Genomic DNA, 25,293 nt, shown 5'->3' on the forward strand with positions numbered 1-25,293 from the left:
TTGAACATATCAAGGAATACTTACAGAACCCACCTGTGCTGTCACCGCCTGAGCCGAGGAAGTCGTTAATTTTGTATCTTTCAGTATCTGAGACTACAATGGGTTGTATGCTCGCGCAAGAATCAGAGGACAAAGTGGAGAGAGCCATCTACTCCCTGACCAAGAAGATGCTGGAGTATGAGACTCGCTACACATCATTGGAAAAGGCTTGCTTAGCTTTGGTATGGGCTACCAGGAAGTTGTGGCACTACCTGTTAGCTCACTCCGTAATGTTGGTTTCACGACTAGATCCCATCAAATATCTCTTTGAGAAACCGGCACTTATGGGTAGACTAGCTCGTTGGTTGCTGTTGCTTTCCGAATTCGATCTGAGATATGTGACGCGCAAGTCAGTCAAGGGAAGAGCAGTAGCAGAATTCTTAGCCGATCACCCCATGGAAGGAGGTGACGCAGTTGAATACTTATTCCCAGATGAGGCCATTTTGCATATTGAAGATGAGTTTTGGACGATGTACTTTGACGGAGCGTCGAACCAGTATGGGTATGGAATAGGGTTGTTGCTGATAGCACCCGACAATTCTCGTATCCCTTTAGCATTTAAACTTCGATTCAAAGTCTCGAACAAACGAAGCAGAGTACGAAGCATGCATTGCTGGTTTAGAAGCAGCCCTGGAACTAGGGGCAAGACGGTTGGATGTCATTGGGGACTCGAACCTTGTTGTATCCCAAGCTAAGGGAGATTGGAAGGTCAAAGAGGACGAGATGATAATGTACCACCAAACCTTGGACTTGCTGATTCCTCGGTTTGACAAGCTAAACTTCACTCATCTACTATGAGAAAAAAACAAGTTTGCAGACTCACTAGCAACTCTATCTTTCGTGATAGACATCCCGTATGGAGTCTGGATACGTCCAGTCATTATCGACCAGAAATTTGCGCCAGCTTACCAGTCGATTGTTACTATAGATGATGTCCAAGATGAGAACCCCTGGTTTTACGATATTTGGAATTTCTTAGAGAAGGAAGCATATCCACCAGGGGTAAATGCCAAGGATAAAAGGGCAATCAGAAGAACGGCCGTTTAGTTCATTATTTGCGAAGGCAAATTGTATAAGAGAGGTCATCTGGGAATGCATAAGCTGTGCGTTGAAGCTGAAGAATCAAAATGCCTGATGGAGGCCATCCATAGAGGGGAATGCGGTGCACATATAAACGGGGTAATGCTAGCGCGGAAGATCCTCAGACAATGTTATTATTGGTCCACCATGGAGGAGGATTGTATCGGTTTTGTTCGGCGATGCCACAAGTGTCAGATCCATGCGAACCGCTTGAACATTCGGCCGTCGAAGCTGTACAATATGACTTCGCCATGGACATTTTCAGTTTGGGGAATCGATGTGATCGGGGCTGTCACTCCAAAGGGGTTGAATGGGCATGAGTTCATCCTAGTTGCAATAGATGATTTCACGAATTGGGTTGAGGCCCAATCTTGTGCGGTGTTGAAGGCGTCGCATGTTGCAAAGTTTATTAGAAACAACATCATCTGTCGTTGTGGGGTCCCAAACGAGGTCATTCCAGATAATGGTTCCCACTTCAAGAAGGAAGTGATTGACTTGTTGGAGAAATACAACGTGGCTTTTCATAAGTCATCCACATACCGGCCGCAAACCAATGGAGCGGTTGAGGCCACCAACAAGAACATCAAGCACATACTGTAAAAGATGGTGGGAACCTATCAGGATTGGCCAGATAAGCTGCCATTTGCTCTGTGGGGTTACCGGACATCAATTCAAACTTCTACTGGGGCGACTCCGTATTCATTAGTTTATGGGATGGAGGCCGTTCTACCTATCGAGATTGAGGTTCCGTCTTTACGAGTGTTGGCCGAGTGTCAAATAGCCGAAGCAGATTGGCAGCAGAGCAGATTTGAAGAACTTATGCTCTTTGATGAGAGAAGACTGAAAGCACTATACCATGTTCAAGGTTATCAGCGCAGAATTGCCAGGGCTTTCAACAAGAAAGTTAAGTCCAGGAATTTGAAAGAATGAGATTTGGTGCTCAAGGACAACCGAGCTCCCATCCACGACCCTAGGGGCAAGTTCAGACCTAATTGGACTGGTCCTTACATCATCAAGTCAATCTGGTCGGGTGGAGCTATTGTTCTGATGGACCTAGATGGCCTAGAGTTCACCCAACCGATCAATATGGATAAGTTGAAGAAATATTACCCCTGAGTGGCTCGCTAGGCTGAAAACCTGAAAGGGCAACCTAGGCAAAAGTCAGAGCACAAAAATTTTTGACATTATAAAAACTGAGCTCACAAGGTTGAAAACCCGCAAAGGGCGGCCTTGGCAAAAGTTAGAGCGTACAAGGAGAGTGAAAATACTCGAGTGAACCCTAGCCGGAACTATGTAAGGCTTGATTCCCATTTTTGGGATATGTAGGCAACTTCGTCCTGAAGTTCAGCCATAAACTTTTCCCCGATCAACTTTGTCTATTTGATCATCCCGGTCATCTTTGTCAATTCAGTATTCAACAGTTCGGATATTATCTCTGGTGCAGTGCTTTTCAGACTAGGGGCAACTCTCCGTTGCTGTGCAGTGCCGCGGTACTATTCAGACTAGGTGCAACTTTCCAGTTGCTAGGATCTGAGGTTGTGCATCTCAGTGAAAGATTTCAGGCGTGTCCAGTTCTGATCCATATCGAAAATGGTTTTCGGAAAGTTTTAGTAAAAGTTGACTTTGTTCAAATTAATCTTTTTACAACCTAGACCATTTTTGGACCAAAGTGGAAAATTTTCAGTACCCACAACCTTTAATTTCATTGATTTCAAATACAAAGTCCTCCTGCTCTTGCATACAAATTGAAGTTGCTTTTTATTACATTCATAAAGAAAAATTGAAAGTACTAATAAAGCAATAAATCTGGGGCATAGATAAGTCAGGTGTTCCTGCGCCCCCTCCCAGAGCTGGTCGAAGCCTCTGATGCCAAAGTGGGCCCTTTCTGTGCCTCTTCATTGAGCCAATCGAAGCACTCATCAGACAAAGTGCAACTGAAAGTGAGAGCGGGCGCCAGGAGCTCTCTAGTCCTCCATGTTGTGGCATACCAGGCAAGCTGTGCGCCTCGGACTGGGAATGTAGCAGGGTACTCTATCCCCTCTGGCGGGCAAGTCTGATCATGTCCGAACAGACGCCGGAACCAGAAGGGAAAATAGAAGACACAGTGTGTCATGCCAATCAATTGAATCCTAGGTTGACGGGTCATGTTGTAACTCATTGCCGGCAGATTGAGCCAAGGGCAGCGCCAAGCAATGCGGTTTGCAGACAAACTGCACATCCAGTTGTACCACCACCCCTTATCCAGGGCATCGACCAGGCGTTGTCGAAAAAAGTAGCCGTGTGCTGAGTATGCTGGGCAAGACTCCATAATCTATAACTTGTCCATCAACCACACCTGGGGAGGGATAAAAAAAATGAGAGAATAAAGAATAGAGAGATGTACGATGAGAGAAAAGAAAGAAAAGGGTTTTGTGAGACAAACCGAGCCTGACGGCCAAGTGATGTGAGCAATACATATGTGAGGTTGGGTGGGAAACATTACCTGCAATAGTAGTGGGCTCCCCGCAAGCCTAGCCGTCTCCCGGCAATGAAAAGCGTCTAAGCCCATCAATGTCTCAGCCAATGTCATGGCAATACAGCTCTTGCCCTCCTTCAAACCATGGGCAATCTCGATCAACTGGACACAGAATCCATCGGAGCCTAGGGCAAGCAAGAAATGAGATAGCAAGCATAGGTAAAGCGCGTATCGCCAATAGCCCCGCCAATGATGGTCGTCGCGGTCACCAGCAGTAGAAAAATGATGAATCAAGCCGAGGATGTCCAGTTTCCTGTTGCAGTTCAGAGACTGAGAGTCATGTAAAGTGAGGCCGCACATTCGTCCTAGGGCGGTTGAGGCAAGATTTCCACATTGCGTTCGGATTCCATTAAATCTTGAAAATCTTCGAAGGTCAGACACATCTCTTGCCCGCTGAAGCTAAAGACGTGTGTTACCAGGTTCCAAAACCTTGCCGCGGCATGGAGGAAAGGAAGATGCAGCGGAGTACGGCCCAGCGTGAATAGTGCATTCAAGCCGAAGCCCCGGAAGTTCAACTTTTTCGAGCCATCAAGAGAGGCTACCCAAGTTGTGAGATTTTGGATGAGGAACGCCTCCATTTTGATGCAAAACTGAGATAAAATGAATGAACCCCGAAGCTGGGACTTTTATAGAGGATAAGGCACTGTTCGGGGGACACGTGTCAACGAACGGGTGGTTGCCAAGCCAAGTGGTCGGCCGACCACCTTTTCTGGTAGGTCGACCACCCCTTCGGTCTTCATTGAAAAAAACTGGTTGGCCATCTCCCTTAGGTGGTCGGCCGTGGAGAGAAGTGTGGCTTTGGTCTTGTCCTAGCCTCTAGAAGAGAGTTCTTAGCATTTCCATGCATTGGGAGTGTTGAAGGTGCGAGTTTTCCTCTGTTTCGAATGCGTTCCATCATCCAGATCGTCCGAAATACATTTTGTTTATCGAGTTGTTGTTAAGTCTTGCTTATTGAGTTGTTGTTTTGTCTATTGAGTTGTTGTTTTGTTTATCGAGTCGTTGTTTTGTTTATTGAGTTGTTAAGTTTTGTCGAGTTGGCGAGTTTTGTGTATCGAGTTCTTACTCTTTGTTTGATCAACATTGTTGTGTCTTGCTTATCGAGCTGCATCGAGTTGTTACTCTTTGTTAAATCAACATTGTTGTGTCTTGCTTATCGAGTTGTAAACTTGCTAAGGTTTTGTTGTTTCTTAGTAAGTTAAGTTGTTTAGTTTGTTGTGTCGGTTCATTACCTGACTCGGCAATTTTCAATGCACAATTCCATTCAATCTCATTTTCATGCAAAATGATGCGATACAATGCTGAGAACATAAAATATAACACTTTTTCAAAAAGCTGTTTCATTCCATCATGCTTCCTTTGTTAAAACATTTTACAACAAGGGTACAAGTTTTACAGAAAATAAAACTGCCTAATAATGTACAATGTGCTACAACTACTAGTAAAAAAGGCAAATAAAGCAAGGAACAACTGTATCAGTGCTATCAACTGCAGGAATAAGAGGCCCCCTTCATCCTCTTCTGCGGAACAACCTCTGCACCATCATCGTCATCTGAATCGGGGCAGTCATCCTCGGAACCCTCCTCGGCCTCATCTCCACTACCGGGACCGAAACCAGAGCCACCCTCTCTATCAGCGGATGTCTCTGACTGGGGATGTGCAGGCTCCTTCTCCTCGCTGGACTCCTCCTCCACAACAGGTGCTTTGCGTCTGCCTCGACCGCGAGTCGAACCCTCTCTCCCAACTCCCCGGGAAGGCCTAGATGGCCCGGCCTGTGGTTCAGTCTATAGCGGAGGCATCTGAAAAGAAAGAGTGCAATTTGAATACATCAGCCAAAATATGTATATCAGATGCACAGACAAGAAAGCTAGATAGAGTGGATGCATGCATATATAGTACATGAATGTGGTGTGTGTCAGATGTGCTCTACGCATATAGTCAATCAATGCAGTGAAATGTTTAAGTTTAGCATGTCATCAGAAGTATGATAAATGCAAGAAAACTAAAGAGTACCAAGACACCGAGGATGGACAACTGTGCCTCCCTCCGCAAGACCATGCCCTCAAGTGAGGCCACCAATCCGAGCATCCCCTCCATGTACTCTCTGGGTGGCTGCAGATACAACTCAAAATCATCAATGAATAAATGAGTGCCTAAGTATCTGAGTGATAAATGAAAAGAAGTGGAGCATACCGGTGGTGAGTCAGGATCGCGGACGTATCGGTGGTAAGGCATAGGAGGCTCTATCGGAATCGGATAGGAAGTCCTGTATCGCCATCCTGTCAACTCGATGTGCCGGCCCTATTGGTTGAAGGAATATCTGCAGCCCGGGGTCGGCTCAATGATGGCATGCCAGCAGGCCTCCTCGTGGAAGTACGAACACCTATCAATGGGGGTATCAAGTATGTATGACGGTAGGTCGCATAGTCCCCCTCCTCTAAATATAGCAATACATCTGTACCCAACATGGCACTAGCGACATCCTGGGGAGTGAGCCCCCGAGTAGATCGCATATCGACAGGAGGTGCTGAGGGGATATCCTGTTGAGGGTAGCCCATCATCTAGTGCATGAAGCGTTCCCCCAGGAACCAGGCCCTACCAGTTGGCCCCTCAAACTGGATCCTGTACCGAGAAGCGACCCATCTCCCAGCATACTGAAATCGGGTGTTTCCACCCAAGGGCACCCAGGGCTGCCATGTGATCTGCGGATAACCAATGCATAAGCTGAATAGAAATCGTAAGTGTGCAAGATGAATCAAAGAAGAAAACATGAGGACTGAGAGTTCTGAATTACCTCTGTCGGCCGCACTCTGTCGAAAAACTGCCGCAGGTAGGGTAGAGTCTGCCGAGCTATCGGCCGATACTAGCCCTCAAACACGAGCGAGTAAGGGATCATAAGAAGCACCTCCACCTCAAGCTCCGGGGCTAGTGTGGGAAAGTATGCGAAAACCCATAGCTGTGGAAAACAAGGCAATAGCCATCAGAATACAGAATGCTGAGTGTAGAATGTACAGAGAATGCAGAATGCTGAGAGCAGAATGCAAAGTACAGAATGTGAAGTGTGTCGTGTGTGCAATGTACAGATAATGAAAAGCAGAAATGTAAATCAAGAGGGTAGAAAATACCTCCCAGGCTCTCCAGTAGCCACCGACTATGTTCCCCCGTCTGCGGGAGGTCGCGCTCTTGTAGCAATAAAGGGTAGCTAAGCCGGCGCCACCCCAATCATACTGAATGACCCGTCCGAGGTCTACCAGAGCACTCAGCAGATAAAGCCCGACAATGTTCCCCCTATCGGAGAACAGAGTGGTCCCGAAGAGGAACATCAAAAACCCTCGAGTATACTTCTCTACCTCCTCGGGAGTCTCGGGCACCATCTCTCTGAAATGTGTAGAAAACCAGGTGCACCGGACTCTGCTTGAGGATCTGTCCACCGGTGGGCGAGCTCCCAATAGATAGATCCAGGCGGCCTCCCACTCGACCATATCCTCATCATAAGGGATCGGCTAGCCTCCTACGTCAAGGCCTGTCAGTATGGCAAAATCGAACGGGGCCATAGTCATGTCCCCGGTGGCTGAGAAATGAAAGGAGTTGGTGGTGTCCCACCATCTCTCTACAAGAGCCCCCATCAATGTCCTGCTAGCAGGATAGTGAGATATTCCCGTGCAAAAGGGTCCGAACCCTGCCTGGTCAACCCAATCACAGACGGGCTCTGGGAGCTCTGTGTACCACTTCCTCGCAACGATGGAGCCATATCCTCGTGTAACACGGGAAGACACCTGCATTCATAATGAACACATGTATTCAGTTTCAGAATGAAATGAATAAGCTGCGTGCAAATGAAATGTATGAGCTATGTGCAAACCAAATCAGATATAATGTTGTGAGCTGTGTACAAATACAAGTGTGTGCTGTGCGTTCACCTCAAATTTGGGCTGCGTGTTCAGAAACTCAGAGTTTGGGCTGCGTGTTCGACTTTCAACAAGTGTGGGCTGTGTGTTCATCTAAAAGAATGGGCTATGTGTTCATATTTCAAAGTTCGAGCTGTGTGTTCAACGTAAAGTATTTGAGTGGTGGGTTCAGATATCAAAATCAGTGGGCTGTGTGTTCATCTCAAAGTTCGAGCTGTGTGTTCAACGTCAAGTATTTGAGTTGTGTGTTCGGATTTCAAAATCAGTGGGCTGTGTGTTCATCTCGAAGTTCGAGCTGTCTGTTCAACGTCAAGTATTTGAGCCGTGTGTTCAGATTTCAAAATCAGTGGGCAGTGTGTTCATCTCAAAGTTCGAGCTATGTGTTCAACGTCAAGTATTTGAGCTAAGTGTTCAGATTTCAAAATTAGTAGGCTGTGTGATCATCTCGAATTTCGAGCTGTGTGTTCAATGTCAAGTATTTGAGCCGTGTGTTCAGATTTCAAAATCAGTGGACTGTGTGTTCATCTCAAAGTTCAAACTATGTGTTCAACGTCAAGTATTTGAGCTGTGTGTTCAGATTTCAAAATCAGTGGGCTGTGTGTTCATCTCAAAGTTCGAGCTGTGTGTTCAACGTCAGGTATTTGAGCTGTGTGTTCAGATTTAAGAAATAGTGGGCAACGTGTTCAACTCGCAACCAGTGTGTGTGGCGTGTTCACAATCAACAGTGGGCTACGTGCTCAGAAATTCAAAGTTTGGGCTGTGTGTTCAACTCTCAACAAGTGTGTGCTGCGTGTTCATAATCAACAGTGGGCTGCGTGTTCAGAAATTCGACTGTTTGGGCTGCATATTCAACTCTTAACAAGTGTGTGCTGTGTGTTCACAATCAATATGTGGGCTGCGTGTTCAGAAATTCAAGTGATTGAGCTGTGTGTTCAAGATGCGAACGGAATACTGTGTTATAGGCTAAGTGTTCAGAACAAGCTGTGTGCTAGAATGAGTAGATAAACATAGCGAAAGCCTGAAATGCATAGAAAATGCATAATGCATTACGGAAAACGTAAAAGTGAAGTACATACCTCCCGTGTCTGATAAGAGAGGTGGGACTCCGGCTCCCGCAATAGCAGATCCACAGGTGCTCGATCATCAAAATCGGTAAAATGGTAGAAAACGACCCGAGGAAGGATATGCTCCCAAGGGTGATACCTCTCGGGATCGAAGGGCCGAATCCTCGGGGGTAAGGACATAATGTCTGGATCACCTCTGGCAGCTAGAGGACCTCCGCCATGAGGGAAATGACCCGCCATTTCAAGAAATCTGCAAAAAGGAGCAAAAAAGAGCAAAATGAGCCAAAATTGGAAAAAGTCAACAAAAGTCAACTCTCGAGAAATGAAAAAGTCAACAAAAGTCAACTCCCAAGAAAATGTTCCAAATGTTGAGACAAACTTACCTCAAGTGGTGAAAATGGAGAAAGAAGCACCGAAATCAAAATTTAATCGGTTCAAAGCGAAGAGAACTGAAAGTTTTTCGCAAAACAACTTCGCGTGGGGCGTTGGAAAATGCGTATAGGGCACAGATTTGAGGGAGAAAATGGTCTAGGAAGGAAAAGAAGATGATTTCAAACTTGAAGTTGTGAGGAAAAGAGCTTTGGCAGAGTATACTTAAAGATCCGAGTGTGAAAGTACCAAACTGCCCCAGATTTTGGCTAGGTGGTCGGCCGACCACCTTTTTTGGTAGGCCGACCACCCCCCTTCACCAAACCTGGTCGGTGACCTCCAATGGCCTCCAAACTTGGTCGGTGGTGCTCCCAGGGTGGTCTCCAAGGTCTCTTTGAACTCCTTGAAAATTTTGGTAGTGATTGGAGTCCCCGACACTTGAGAAAGTACAAGGAAAGTGCACTTTTCGTCGCGAAATTCCTCCGTGGGAACTTCAACTCCAGCTTTCGATGCGTGTTTCATCGTTCGTCAAGAGTGAGGTGTATCTTTTTTGAATATGTTGTGACCCTTCCGGGAGGTAAACCGGAGGCCGCGATTGAGTCGCCCTCATTGAAACTTGCATTTCTTTGCTCGTTGTTTTGTGTAAAATATGCATTCGAGTTTGCACTTATCCTGCATTGTTATGCACGTCACTTGCATTCTCATGCACACCACTTGCATTGTTGTGCGCGTTTCATTGGTATTATCATGCCTCCATGCTTAACTTGCGTTGTCACGCACGTTTCTCCTTGCATTGCGATGCACTTTCTCATCGGCACCATGTTCGTTTGCGTTCGACGTAGTGTTGAACATATGTTGCTAACTATGTTGTGCTTGTTAAGTTTCTCTCTCTTGCAAGCACGATATTGTATGTATGGTTCATTTGAGGCTGGTGCGACCAGACGAACCGCGCAGGTATTGTATATTCCCCGTGTGAGACGTGGCGAGAATTGAATAATTCTCCGCATTCTTAAACTACATGAAATGTAGTTGTTGCTTTGCATTCTTGCTTCAAACTGTTGCATCTATTGTGAATACTTGCTTCATTATAGCTTGCTGCTTTGCATGATCATGAGTTGTGTTCGACTTTGTGCATATCATTTTGCATTTCGCCCCTTCCTGCGGGCACGCCTGCGGGCACATTTTTGTTTATCTCGCCTGTTTGTCTAAGTCTTCGGCCTTGTCAAAAATGGGTCGTCTTTGGGCTTTGACATTCACTCCCGTCACTTATGACTTTCGAGTTCTGTCAAAGAGGGGCAACTGTAGACACCGCATTTTTGACCGACCTTAAGACTCAGACGTCACCAACTGAGCGCTCGGTGATGTTGCATGTTGCGCTCGTTCTGAGGATTCAGAGTCTCGGCTGAGAGCCTTGCCTCTGGACTTCGGGTCTCTTTTGTGTTTTGCCTCGGTTTGCGAACCAGGTCCCGTTTTCTCTGTTTTCTCTTCCCGAAGGGAGGGAGAGGTCTCGTAGACCATCTCTTAGAGGCCGTAGGGTACGTTTCGTGGTCATAGGCTACTGTTTCCGTTTGGAGACCAGTTTTCAATTTTCAGAGCCGTCGGCTGTGTGCCTCGGTTCGGGACCGCTTAACTACCTCCATTTGCTTCAATTTTTGGCACACACCTTGTTTCCTCTCTTTAGAGGGACATTGTGGCCCGAGAGACCACCTTCGTGGTCGCACGCTATTTTCGGTGCCTAACAGCCTATTTTCGGGGTCCCAGGCCCCGCGTTTTGGCCCCCGAACCCTCGTTTTGCATCGGTTAGGGTTCATTTTTGGTATAGACTCTATTTCCATTATTTGAAAGGTGGTACTGTAGTGGGAGACCAACAATGCTTTTGGAAATCATTTTCTCTCTCCTCCAGCCAATTTTCTAGACAAAAAAGCTGGTTTTCCTCACTTTTGGGCCATAATTTCTGGTCTCCCATACCACCCTTGTGTTGTACTCATCTGGGAGGCCACCAATATGGGTAGGCCGAACAGCTTTTCTTCCTGACCCTTTTGAACCTTGCTAGAAAGCTGGTTTTCCTCTCTCTTGGGCCACAATTTCTGGTCTCCCACCATACAGCTGTGTTGTACTCATCTAGGATGCCACCTTTCTGGTATGGCCGACCAGCATTTCACATTGACCTTTTTGAACCCTGGTCGGCCGACCAGGGCAAGTGGTTGGCCGACCACTTGAACTGGTCGGCCTACCTTCTTCTTTTTGGCCTTCCTGAGTTACATACAGTTGTGCCAGCTGTGTAGCATTTGCCCCACTCTCCGAGATTTCACCCTCTTGTTTGTCTTCTTAAGGAAGCTTTGGTCCATTTGCTTAGCTTCTAGGAGAAGCTTGACCCTTTTGGTTAAGCTTCTTTTAGAAGCTTTGACCCTTTCTTGAAGCTTCTTAGAGAAGCCTTGCCCCTTTGTCTTCTATAAGAGAAGCTTTCTTCACCATTTGCAAGGGTTAGAAAATTTAGCCAAGGCATATACATACTCTCCTCCATATCTATCTCATCCAAGCTCAAATACACCATTATTTTTGGCCATTACACCACACCTCCTAACACAACACCTCCACAATCCATCCAAGCACCTTGGAGCTATTTTTCAGGTGTTGAAGGCTCACCTTCTTGGTCCAGAACTTGCTGCATTGCTGTGCTACAAGGATAAGTCATCATTTCCCCCATTTTTGTATTATTTTACTTCATAACTTATCCCTATTTGCAAGATTTTCTGGGTTTCGTCTTAAACTGAAAAGTGTCTTATTTTGAGCTCCTCTTGAAGTTTGTTTAAGGATACTTTTCTGTTTGAGGTCATCTACCCCCTTGTATACTCCATCCCTCTTTGTAGGCTTATTTTGCTTCCTATCTTAGCCTTACTTGCAAGCATTTTCGAGATTTTTCATAAACTAAAAAGAGTTTATTTTGAGCCCCTCTTGAAGTTTGATTAAGGGCATTTTTCTGTTGGGGGTCATCTACCCCCTTGTATGTTTGTTTGCATCTTGTTTTGAGCCTTGCATCTAGGCCTTTGTTGCTTGCTTTCTTTGGCCTTCTAGCCACTGAAATCTAGTGGATTTTCAGTGGCTATCACACCACTTTGAGAGCCAAAATCAGAGGGGGTGACCCCCTCTCTCCTTATCTTGTTTGTTGGCCCTTTTGGCCTTCCAAAGGACCCCAATTTTGCATGCTTTGAAGTCTTGTTTCAGGGCATTATTTATGAGTTTTAAGTCTGCCTTAACTCTGTTTGGAGCCCCTTTGGCCATATTTTGTGTCTATCATGCATGTGTGGAGCAATCCTCTTCAAGGCCTTTCAAAGGGGCTTTCATTTGCATGCTTCACTGACCCATTCCAGGGCCTTTTTGGTGGGTTTTAGGACCCTCATAACCTATTTCCGGAGTTCGTTTGGCCATTTGGTGTGTCCGTCATATAGGTGTGGAACAACCCCTTGCATGGCCCTCCAAAGGAGCCCATCATTTTTGCATGCATTGACTGAGTTTCAGCGGTTATTTTGGCATATCTTAGCATACCATGTTGCTATTTTTGGCTGGTTTGGTGACCTCTCTTGTGCTTCATATACGTGTAATGTAAACCATGCTTACTAGTCTATGTTGCATGTTGTTTTAGCCCTTCATGTTAGCACCTTTTGGCCATGCTTAGAACTGATTTGGTGCATGTTTAGGACTGCCTTGGCTCTATTTTCAAGCCTCATGGTCAAATAATGCTTGTTTTGCATACTTGTGGTTCAATGCATTTGCCTAGTTTTGAGTTTCGGGGCTTATTTTGTGGATTGGGTGACATGTTTCCATGATTTGGGACCATTGAGCATCTTATTTCAGAACTGGAAATTGCATGTCTGTATGCCATCTTTCATCCCTTGCCATGCTTTGGTAGAGTGGCATTTGATGCCTTAGGATCGGTCCCTTGCATCGTTCATGATTGCATGTGTTTCGGTTGTCTCATTTCCATCATATGGCTACTGATGTGAGTGTGGTTGAGGTCCACTCATGTTGGTGTAAGTCCATCGTGCATTGTGTATGCCATTCCAGTCCATAGCATTGCGTATGTTAGGTTGTATATTAGAGCTTTGTGTATCCCATGTTACATCCCATGCATCGTGTATGCCATCCTAGTCCATAGCATTACGTATGCTAGGTTACATGTTAGTCACATTGTGTATGCCATCTCATTTGCGTTGTGTTTGGGATAGGAGTTAGCCTGTCACACCCCATAACCTGCCCCAAAAAGTTTGGGCATGACCTTTTCAGAAACGGACATGTAACCTGGTATACATAATCTACGGGGCCTTATCGGAAGCTTAAAAATACTAACATAACAAAGATACAAACATACTCCATCGAGCTATTTCTAATATGCCAGGATCTCAACATCACATACATCATCAAAGTCAGATAAAGTTTAAAACTATATCCCTGGATAACGGTTACATACACATACTTTTACAGTTCCAGCCCCACGATAGGGCGTATACAAAAAAACATAAAAGTTATGTACATCAACCTTAGATGGACACTTAAATTGCAAGCCAACATCTTAACAACTTCACAAAATGGATGGCCTTGTACAGTGCCTAGACACGTAAAGGTTGACAAAAGAAAGCGGCGTCAAGGCTAGGACTGACCTCCTGATTGATGACCTACAGAACAGACATAATAGAGAGTGAGCCGGGCTCAGTGAATAGTAATACATAATAAACGATGTTTAACTTGAAACATAAAACACATCAATACATATAAAGATGCAGAGTTCACATGGTTAGTCTGATTCTGTGCTAAGTACATAACGGCCATAGGCCCAGTCCCGCAACCTAAACATATGGCTATGAGCCCTTGAAACGAGATGGCACGAGGGCCTTGAAACATGTGGCACGAGGCCCTTGAAACATATGGCACGAGGCCCTTGAAACATACTTGAAACTTATGGCATGAGGCCCTTGAAACATATGGCACGAGGCCCTTGAAACATACTTGAAACTTATGGCACGAGGCCCTTGAAACATGTTGCCATTACATCCCTTGGAATCATGAGAGTAGGCAAAATGTTCACCTTCTTATCACCATACATTTACATTAAGTACAGGTGCATAATTATCATCAACAAAATGCTAAGGGCAATCATTATCTGTAGTAAAGCGTATTACTACTCATAGTGTTGAGATGACGCGTTACTTCCTCCCGGCGTGTGTCCTGCACACACGCAAAACTTGCACATTAGTTCTCTTTTCTTTTTTAAATCATTTCCTGAATCATTACACTTTGCATGAATTTACAACCCTCTTAAAATCATCAGAAAATATTCTAAAAATACTAGTGAGTCAAGCACGCAAAACTAGGCGAACCACTTTTCCAGCTCGGGCCGCACGTGCGGCCGGACCCTCCGCTCGAGCAGCCAGGCACCGCAAGTGCGGTCATCCCCCTCCGCTCGAGCGGCTGTAGACTGTAGGCATTCCTAGGTTTTTCTTCTTTCTCCGCTCGAGCGCCCAAGGCCTCCGCTCGAGCGGCCATGGCCCTATTTTGGGGCAGTTCGGTTTCAACTCAATTTTAAGCATCATCACTTCATTTCTCATGCAACCCAAGATGAAATTAAGGCAATAGTTGAACCCAACTTCACTATAACATAATTTATCACTGAAATATCACAAGGTAACATGATTAAAAGCTTGATCAAGTCACTATTCTTCCAAATTTCATCCTTTAAGTTAACTTCCTTTTGTTCATAAAACATAACACATTATAATATGGCATAAAAACCAAGGATTGAAGTATAAATTTCACCATAGCATGTACTAGAACTTGAGCATAGCTTATTCAAGTTACAAACCTTCTAAATTCTATCTTTAATTCAAGTTCCTCATGTTTATCAAAACATCATACATTACTTAAATATAGTTTCATGGGTTTAACATGAGAAACAAAGATTGAGGTATAAATTTCATGTCAAAGCAACCAATTGATGAGTATCCTCTTCAATCAAACATAAATTATGAACAATTCTCCATTACAACCCTAAATCATCAAACATAAATCATAAACAAATCCTTCTTCACAATTAAAATGAGAATTCCCATATACACTAAATTTAACATACCTTAAGCTTTAAAAATGGCATGGATCTCCTAATTTAATCTTAATTCTCTTCCTTGTTGAACCTTGCCGTTGTTCCCCTTTTTTTTCCCTCTTCCTTCGTTTTTCCTCTCCAGGAGATATGTCAAATTGTTTTTGATTAAGCTTAAGAGAACTTGGGCTTTGATATATATATATATAAAGGCATATAAGACAAAATTCCATCGTTTAATCATTCCGAAATTGAAATTTTGTAAACATGCTTAATATTACGTAAAAATTATGCTAATCACAGATATATAATCAATTTCAGATAATTAAGCCGTTAAGCCTTCCAATTTCTAATTCAAACGTGTTAATGGTAAAAGATAGTTTTCTTGTGCAACAGATAGGCATTCATAAACATGGATTTCACTTACTTAACCGTAATTTTTCATGTAAGTCTATAGTAATCATTTAAAAGTACCAATCAATGACTGAGAATATATCGGAAATCATGTGCGAGGGTCGGGTTCTTACTCTCTCCCCCGCTTAAATAAGTTTGGTCCTCCAAACTTCTTGTACCTTAAGGCAAAAACAAATGTGGGTATTGCTGTTGCATGTCCCCTTCTTTTTCCCAAGTTGCGTTGGTTCCGTAATGTTCTTGCCACTCAACTTTGACCATTAGAATTTCTTGATTCCGTAATTGCTTCACTTGTCAGTCCAAAATGCGGATTGGTTTTTCCTCGTAAATTAGCTTGTTGTCCAACTCAATTTGGTGGTAATCAATGACATGTGACGGATCCGGAAGGTATCCGTGAAGCATAGAGACATGAAACACATTATGTACTTGACTCATATGTGGCGGAAGGGCAACTCGGTAAGCTACCGGACCCACTCTTTCCAGAATTTGAAAGGGACCAATATACCGGGGTGTCAACTTACCCCTCTTTTCGAAACTTGAGTGTCCTTTCATTGGAGTAACTTTCACGAAGACATGACTATCCACTTCAAATTTCAAATCTCTCTGTCGGTTATCCGCATAACTTTTCTGTCTATTTTGAGAAGTTCTCAATCTTTCCCGAATAACTTGAACTTTTTTAGTTGTCAACTGAACAATTTCAGGCCCTAACAAGGATTTATCTCCAACTTCATCCCAACACACGGGAGAATGACATGGTCTTCCATATAAAGCTTCATAGGGTGCCATGTCTATACTCGAATGTTATCTATTATTGTACGTAAATTCCACTAACGGTAGATGGGTTTCCCAACTTTCTCGAAACTCTAGCACAAACATTCGGAGCATATCCTCAAGAGTTTGTATTGTTCTCTCGGATTGACCGTCGGTCTGAGGGTGGAAAGTTGTGCTGAACCTTAATTCTATACCCATTGCTTCTTGTAAACTCTGCCAGAATCTGGAAACAAACTTAGGATCCCTATCTGACACAATGGAGACCGGAACACCATGAACCCTCACAATTTATCTGCATTATACTGAGTCTTTACTGGTAGGAAGTGAGCAGACTTCGTTAATCGGTCCACAATGACCCATATCAAATTCATACCCCGAGGAGTCCGCGGTAACCATACAACAAAATCCATGGTTAAATGTTCCCATTTCCATTCCGGGATGGGAAGAGGTTGCAACAAACCGGCAGGTCTTTGATGCTCCGCTTTTACTTGCTGACATTGCAAACACTTAGAGACAAAACTTGCGATCTCCCTCTTCATACTTGGCCACTAAAAATTTTGCTTCAAATCTCGGTACATTTTAGTACTCCCGGGATGCATTGAAAACCTTGAGGTATGTGCGTCTTCCATCAGTTTTTGCTTAAGGTTCAACACATTGGGGACACATACTCGGTTTTGAAATTTGAGCACCGCATCTACTAAACTAAATCCCGATTTCGGCTTAGTTCCCAACTCATCACTTATCTTCCTTAGAGCTTCATCCTCTATCTGATGCAATTTAATTTCCTCAAGTAAGGTTGGTTGGGCCATCACTGCTGCCATTAAAGCTTCTTGGCCATGTAACACAAAGTCTAATTCCATCTTACCCAATTCAATTGCCAATTTCTTTTGCCCTGTAACCATACTTGCCATAGTCCCCATACTTTTCCGACTGAGCGCATCTGCAACTGTGTTGGCTTTACCAGGATGGTAATGAATCTGCAAATCATAATCTTTAAGAAGTTCCAACCACCGCCGCTGCTGGATATTCAACTCTTTTTGAGTAAAAAGGTACTTGAGACTCTTGTGGTTAGTATATACTTCGCAGGTAGTGCCATACAAATAGTGTCTCTATATCTTTAAAGAAAAGACTACTGCAGCTAGCTCCAGATCATGCATGGGATAATTCTTCTCATGGGGTTTCAGCTGCCGAGAAGCATAAGCGATGACTCTTCCATTTTGCATAAGTACACAACAAAGCCCTTTATGCGAAACATCACTGTAGATTACAAATCCTTCTGTACCGGATGGCAAAGCCAAAACTGGTGCTGTTGTCAACCTTGTCTTCAATTCCTGGAAGGCAGATTCCCGCTCTTCTGACCATTCGAATGTAACTCCCTTTCGAGTCAGTTGTGTAAGTGGCACAACAATTTTAGAAAAATCTTGAACAAATCTCCTGTAATAGCCAGCTAACCCCATAAAACTGCACACCTCAGTCACATTAGTAGGAGTTGGCCATTTCACAATTGCCTCAATCTTGTGTGGGTCGACGGAAGGTCCTTCCTTTGTCATAACGTGCCCCAAAAATGCCACTTCTCGTAGCCAGAATTCACATTTCTTCAGCTTTGCATACAGTTTCTTCTCCCGGAGGGTTTGAAGGATCAAGCGAAGATGGTTCTCATGAGCTTCTACATTCTTTGAATAAATGAGAATATCGTCGATAAAGACCACCACAAATTCATCCAAATAGGGCTTGAAAACACGGTTCATCAAATCCATAAAAGCTGCTGGTGCGTTTGTGACTCCGAAGGGCATAACCAAAAATTCATAATGACCGTACAGGGTTCGAAAAGCTGTCTTCTCAACATCATCAGCCTTGACCTTTAATTGATGGTATCCAGACCGTAGATCAATCTTGGAAAAGACTTGTGCCCCCTGAAGCTGATCAAATAGGTCATCGATTCTTGGCAATGGATACTTATTCTTGATTGTAACTTTATTAAGTTCCCTGCAATCGATACAAAGCCGGAGTGTTCCATCCTTCTTCTTTACAAACAGAACTGGTGCACCCCACGGAGACACACTCAGACGAATAAATCCCTTGTCTAGTAACTCTTGCAACTACATTTTCAATTCCTTCATCTCAACTGGTGACATTCTATACGGAGTCTTCGAAATGGGTTGAGTTCCCAGTGCCACATCAATTGTAAATTCAATTTCCCTGTCTAGCAATTGCCCTGGTAACTCTTCTGGAAAAACGCCCGGAAATTCACGAACAACTGGAATTACGTCAGTACCCTCATTCATTATTTGTTCTTCCAAAACACTACACAAATACCCTTGGCACCCTTTTTGAATTAACCTACAAGCCCTTGCTGCAGAAATCAAATACGGTGGGGAAGTCACCTCCTGCCCTTGAAATATAGATTCTGCTTGACCCGGAGGGTGGAAATTAAATTGCTTCGTCAAACAATTTATAGTTGCACCATGTTCACTCAGCAAGTCCATTCCCAGTACAATATCAAAATACATCATGTCGAGAGGTAACAGATTGGCATATACCTGAACATCCCCAAGGTGGAGTTCACAAGCAACATATATAGAGGTACAGATCATAGAATCCCCCAAGGGTGAGGACATACACAATATATAAGATAATACTTCTTCTAGTTTATCTAAATTAGGAGCAAATAGTTTTGACACAAAAGAATGGGTAGAACCAGAATCAAATAAGACAGAAGCAGAATGACCGTGAACCATAAATGAACCTGACACCACTGTTGCTGCATTTTGTACATCTCCCGGAACCAATGCTAATACCCTGCCTTGCCTTGCAGTGTCTTTATTGTTGTTAGGTTTGACCGGTGTCTTGGTGTTAGTAGTTGGTGTAGATCCCGCTGAACTAGTAGCCGCCCTATTGCCATTTCGTTGATTCCTCTGAGGGCAATCCCTTATCAAATGACCCGTTTTGCCACACTTATAACAGGCTCTAGACTTCTAATGGCACGTCCCACGGTGCCTCCTTCCACATTCCGAAAAAACAGGAATAGTACCCTAACTAGGGGTAGAAGTATTTGAAGTCCTTGAGTTTTGTTTCTTGTTTGGTGGAGTAGTCGCTCCCTTTGACCATTGATTATTTTGCCTCTTTCCTTTCCACTCGGAAATCCAGTTTTGGGCAGCAAGGTTTCCCTCAGCTATAACAGCCCTCTCCAGCACATCTACATAAGTAGGCAACTTTAACATATTAACTCGGTCCAGGATAGCACCCCCATAAGCCCCCTTCAAATTTTCGTGCCTTCGTATAGTCCGTGTCCACCATGTGCGGTGCAAACCGAGCTAGCTCTGCAAATTGGGCCTCATATTCAGCAACAATCTTGTTCCCTTGTCTGAGAGCTTCAAATTCAGTCACCTTTTTGTCCCGCATGCTTTGAGGGAAGTATTTATCATAAAATAGCTCCAGAAATCTGTCCCATGTTAACCCTGGATGGATTGTTCTCGTAAGCATCCACCACCTCTGTGCCTCATCCTCAAGAGTGAAGGCAGCTAGTTGCACTTTTTGAGCTTCGGTGCAGGGAAAGACTTCGAATAACTTCTCTATGCCTAACACCCGGGCCTCAACTTTCATTGGTTCTATCCCTCCTTTGAAAGATGGTGGTTTCATCTTTTTAAACTCCTTAGTTAGAGTGATAGTTCGGTCTTCAGCATGGAACTCTGGTACTACCGGTGGAGGTACGGTGGCGGTGGCGGTGGTGGTTGTTCTTGTGGTTGTTGCTGCTACTGTGGCTGTTGCTGCTGTTGCCATAAGGTCGCCGCCATTTCCATAATCATTCTCTCCATCCTGTCCAACCGTGCGGTAGTAGCATCTTCCTGCTCCTCTGCCCTTGTTCTCACCATGATCTGCATAACAATCAATTATATACAATGGGAAATGTCTGGTAGCTCAAAATTTTGTGGCTCAAATGGCTCAAATGGCTCAAAACGACGTCGTTTTAGACTCATTTACACTCAAAACGACGTCGTTTTGAGGCATTTGAGCCATTTGAGCCACAAAATTTTGAGCTACCTAGCATTGTTGTATATACAATAGACATAGTTCAAAATTGTTAACATTATCAGAGTACACTTAATGTTGCCATCAAACTTCTCTTATACTTTTAGGATGTCATGCATGATGCCTAAATCTTTTCTAGACACCCTACAGCTCAATGGAACCGTGTGTGAGATAGCAACTCGTGCTTTGATACCACTTGTCACACCGCATTACCTGCCCCGAAAAGTTTGGGCATGACCTTTTTAGAAACGGACATGTAACCTGGTATACATAATCTACGGGGCCTTATCGGAAGCTTAAAAATACTAACATAACATAGATACAAACATACTCCATTGAGCTATTTCGAATATGCCAGGATCTCAACATCACATACATCATCAAAGTTAGATAAAGTTTAAAACTATATCCCTGGATAACGGTTACATACACATACTTTTACAGTCCCAGCCCATGATAGGGCGTATACAAAAAAAAACATAAATGTTATGTACATCAACCTTAGATGGACACTTAAATTGCAAGCCAACATCTTAACAACTTCACAAAATGGATGGCCTTGTATAGTGCCTGGACACATAAAGGTTGACAAAAGAAAGCGGCGTCAAGGCTAGGACTGACCTCCAGATTGACGACCTACAGAATAGACATAATAGAGAGTGAGTCGGGCTCAGTGAATAGTAATACATAATAAACGATGTTTAACTTGAAACATAAAACACATCAATACATATAAAGATGCAGAGTTCACATGGTTAGTCTGATTCTGTGCTAAGTACATAACGGCCTTAGGCACAATCCTGCAACATAAACATATGGCTATGAGCCCTTGAAACGAGATGGCACGAGGCCCTTGAAACATGTGGCACGAGGCCCTTGAAACATATGGCACGAGGCCCTTGAAACATACTTGAAACTTATGGCATGAGGCCCTTGAAACATATGGCACGAGGCCCTTGAAACATACTTGAAACTTATGGCACGAGGCCCTTGAAACATGTTGCCATTACAGCCCTTGGAATCATGAGAGTAGGCAAAATGTTCACCTTCTTATCATCATACATTTACATTAAGTACAGGTGCATAATTCTCAGCAACAAAATGCTAAGGGCAATCATTATCTGTAGTAAAGCGTACTACTACTTACAGTGTTGAGATGACGCGTTACTTCCTCCCGGAGTGTGTCCTGCACACACGCAAAACTTGCACATTAGTTCTCTTTTCTTTTTTAAATCATTTCCTGAATCATTACACTTTGCATGAATTTACAACCCTCTTAAAATCATCAGAAAATATTCTAAAAATACCAGTGAGTAAAGCACGCAAAACTAAGCGAACCACTTTTCCAGCTCGGGCCGCACGTGTGGTCATCCCCCTCCGCTCGAGCGGCCGTAGACAGTAGGCATTTCCAGGTTTTTCTTCTTTCTCCGCTCGAGCGGCCATGGCCCTGTTTTGGGGCAGTTCGGTTTCAACTCAATTTTAAGCATCATCACTTCATTTCTCATGCAACCCAAGATGAAATTAAGGCAATACTTGAACCCAACTTCACTATAACATAATTCATCATTGAAATATCATAAGGTAACATGATTAAAAGCTTGATCAAGTCACTACTCTTCCAAATTTCATCCTTTAAGTTAACTTCCTTTTGTTCATAAAACATAACACATTATAATATGGCATAAAAACCAAGGATTGAAGTATAAATTTCACCATAGCATGTACTGGAACTTGAGCATAGCTTATTCAAGTTACAAACCTTCTAAATTCTATCTTTAATTCAAGTTCCTCATGTTTATCGAAACATCATACATTACTTAAATATAGTTTCATGGGTTTAACATGAGAAACAAAGATTGAGGTATAAATTTCATGTCAAAGCAACCAATTGATGAGTATCCTCTTCAATCAAACATAAATTATGAACAATTCTCCATTACAACCCTAAATCATCAAACATAAATCATAAACAAATCCTTCTTCACAATTAAAAGGAGAATTCCCATATACACTAAATTTAACATACCTTAAGCTTTAAAAATGGCAAGGATCTCCTAATTTAATCTCAATTCTCTTCCCTGTTGAACCTTGCCGTTGTTCCCCTTTTTTTTTCCTCTTCCTTCGTTTTTTCCTCTCTAGGAGATATGACAAATTGTTTTTGATCAAGCTTAAGAGAACTTGGACTTTGATATATATATATATAAAGGCATACCATCGTTTAATCATTCCGAAATTGAAATTTTGTAAACATGCTTAATATTACTTAAAAATTATGCAAATCACAGATATATAATAAATTTCAGATAATTAAGCCATTAAGGCTTCCAATTTCTAATTCAAACATGTTAATGGTAACATATAGTTTTCTTGTGCAACAGATAGGCATTCATAAACATGGGTTTCACTTACTTAACCGTAATTTTTCATTTCATGGAAGTTTACAGTAAGCATTTAAAAGTACCAATCAAGGACTGAGAATATATCAGAAATCATATGCAAGGGTCGGGTTCTTACATAGCCCAAGCACAGGAAACGAGAGACGTTCCGTACTCCAAGTGACGAAACGTGTCTCAATTCCCGGTCGCCGACGCTCCGGATTAACCATGATGGAGTCTGGGCCTTGTTGTGTTTATATGTGCATTCATTTCACATTGAGTCGTGCAATTCGACTCCTCGGCCATCGTGCATCGAGATGCGTGATTGGTGGCATGAGGATCGAGGTGTGTATACATATGTGAAAATACTTTGCCATGTCCCTTTCTTGCTCTTTGTTACAGCAAATCAGAAATCAGCAACTTCCTAAAGCCTTGCACAGCATTCCGGGATCAATTGCAAACAGAGACGAATCGGGGCATCGTAATGGATTTTCGCGCAAGGCAACTCAAGCATGCATCTTTCATCATTCGGAACAGAGCTGAGGCGGTCCATGAATTTGCATACTAGTTTATTGCTTTCCTAGTTAATTTGTTAATTAATTAGGGTTTTGTAATATTTAATTATTCATTCGGACTGTAATTATTTATTCGGACTGTATTACTTATTCAGACCCTTCTAGCTTATGATGGCTAGATTAGGGCATGTTTCAATTAGCATACTTATGCTCGCATGTTTGCATCCATTCATCTGTCTTGCATGCACCGGGCTCAGCGCATCATACTAACTGCATCGTATTTCAATTCCGAGTTGAATACTTGTTAGTTGTAGCATTTCACATGCCATCCTTAGAATAGCCGAGCCTATTGTAGTTGCATTCCTGCATGTGTTGCATTAGGAATTTCAGCATAATTATGATTCATACACGATTTCTAATCAGCTTCTGTTTTGGCTTGGAGTACCCGGTAAGTTTTATGCTTTAGCATCCTTGCATGCGTGTGAGTGACTGCCATGATAGCATGCTTACCATGAGGCTAACTGCTTATGTGATATAACTGCCAGAATGCCTGTGGGTGAAGGTTGGGTTATTTGGATTGGAACAACTCATTGACTGTGAGTTTTAAGCGCACTTGAGAGTGGCAAACCATCACGTTTTCTAGGCCCACCCGAGGGTGGCAAATCCACGGCTTAGCCTACTTGCAGGTAGCACCATCAAACCATTTTCAAAATAAGCAAACATGAGATGTGTTGTTCTAATTCAGGCGATCCGGTCTATACTTATATGTTGTGCGCATCACGTAGTAAATCTAGGCTAATAACGGAAATAAGAACACATAATGTTTTCAAAACTAGATATCATGGTTAGTAGAGGCGGATCTTTGATCGGGCGAGCGGGGGTGCTCACGAAGTGACCTTCCCCAATCGTACCCAAGTTACCGAGCCGAGGCAACTTTGGTGATGACGGACACGTGGCCTTAGGCAAATGAGTCAGGGTCTCCTAAATTCCCCAAAATAAAATATTTAGGTGGCGACTCTGTATCTAGCAAAACAGTCCATGTTTGACACTTCTTTCAAAAAAAATCTGTTTTCAAAAACGATTTGCTGGATTTGGACTCTTTGATGATTCATCGGTCTTGCATTGCACTCTGCGAGATTAGATACAGGACCGTGACATTTGAGTCCTGAACTGTAGTGAGCCCATATGAACAAAACGGGATCTCCCTCCCGGGGCGTTCAGGGACGTCTACAATCCCCTTCCTTCAAATTCCTGGACTTAACCTTCTTGTTGAAAGCCCTGGCAATTCTTCGTTGATAACCCTGGACGTTATACAACGCTTTTAGCCTTCTTTCATCAAAGAGCATAAGTTCTTCGAACCTGCTTTGTTGCCAATCTGCATCAGGTATCTGACACTCAGCTAATACCCGTAATGACGGAACCTCAACTTTGATAGGCAGAACAGCCTGTATCCCATAAACCAAGAAATACGGAGTTGCCCCAGTAGAAGTTCGAATTGAAGTCCGGTAGCCCCATAGAGCAAATGACAGCATATCTGGCCAGTCCCAGTAGGTTTCCACCATCTTCTGCAGTATGTACTTGATGTTCTTGTTGGCGGCCTCAACCGCTCCGTTGGTCTGTGGCTAATATGTACATGACTTATGAAAAGCCACGTTGTACTTCTCCAACAAGTCGATCACCTCCTTCTTGAAGTAGGAACCATTATCTGAAATGATCTCGTTCGGGACCCCGTAGCGACAGATAATGTTGTTTCCGATGAACTTAGCAACATGTGATGCCTTCAACACCGCTTAAGATTGGGCCTCAACCCACTTCGTAAAGCAGCCTATCGCTACCAGAATGTACTCATGCCCGTTGAACCCCTTCGGAGTGACAGCTCCAATCACATCAATCCCCAAGATTGAAAATGACCATGGCAAAGTCATGTTGTACAGCTTAGACGGTGGAACGTTCATGCGGTTTGCACGGATCTGACATTTGTGGCATCACCGAACAAAGCCAATACAATCCTCCTCCATGGTGGACTAGTAATAACCCTATCTAAGGATCTTCCAAGCTAGCATCAACCCGTTCATGTGCGCTCCACACTCTCCTCCATAGATGGCCTCCATCAGGCGCTTGGATTCTTC

General features: G+C 43.5%; 1 protein-coding gene across 1 annotated transcript; it reads right to left on the reverse strand.

Annotated features, from left to right (window-relative positions):
* Positions 1 to 18,344: 18,344 nt before the first annotated feature.
* Positions 18,345 to 19,466, reverse strand: LOC145799783 (uncharacterized). The gene is made up of 2 exons (XM_082889419.1): positions 19,366 to 19,466; positions 18,345 to 19,173 (listed from the first exon to the last, which is right to left on the reverse strand). The coding sequence occupies exons 1-2, from the start codon at positions 19,464 to 19,466 to the stop codon at positions 18,345 to 18,347; spliced, it is 930 nt and encodes a 309-aa protein (XP_082745545.1).
* Positions 19,467 to 25,293: the final 5,827 nt, after the last annotated feature.

Source organism: Camellia sinensis, chromosome 9 (assembly GCF_055761805.1).
Source record: "Camellia sinensis isolate YWXY chromosome 9, ASM5576180v1, whole genome shotgun sequence".
Taxonomy (NCBI): Eukaryota; Viridiplantae; Streptophyta; class Magnoliopsida; order Ericales; family Theaceae; genus Camellia; species Camellia sinensis.

Coding starts and splice junctions, on each gene's coding strand:
- LOC145799783 (XM_082889419.1), bottom strand. CDS start 19,466: ATGTTAAAGTTGCCTACTTATGTAGATGTGCTGGAGAGGGCTGTTATA. Junction 19,174..19,365: donor TCCGAGTGGAAAGGAAAGAG/GCAAAATAATCA, acceptor TCATTTGATAAG/GGATTGCCCTCAGAGGAATC.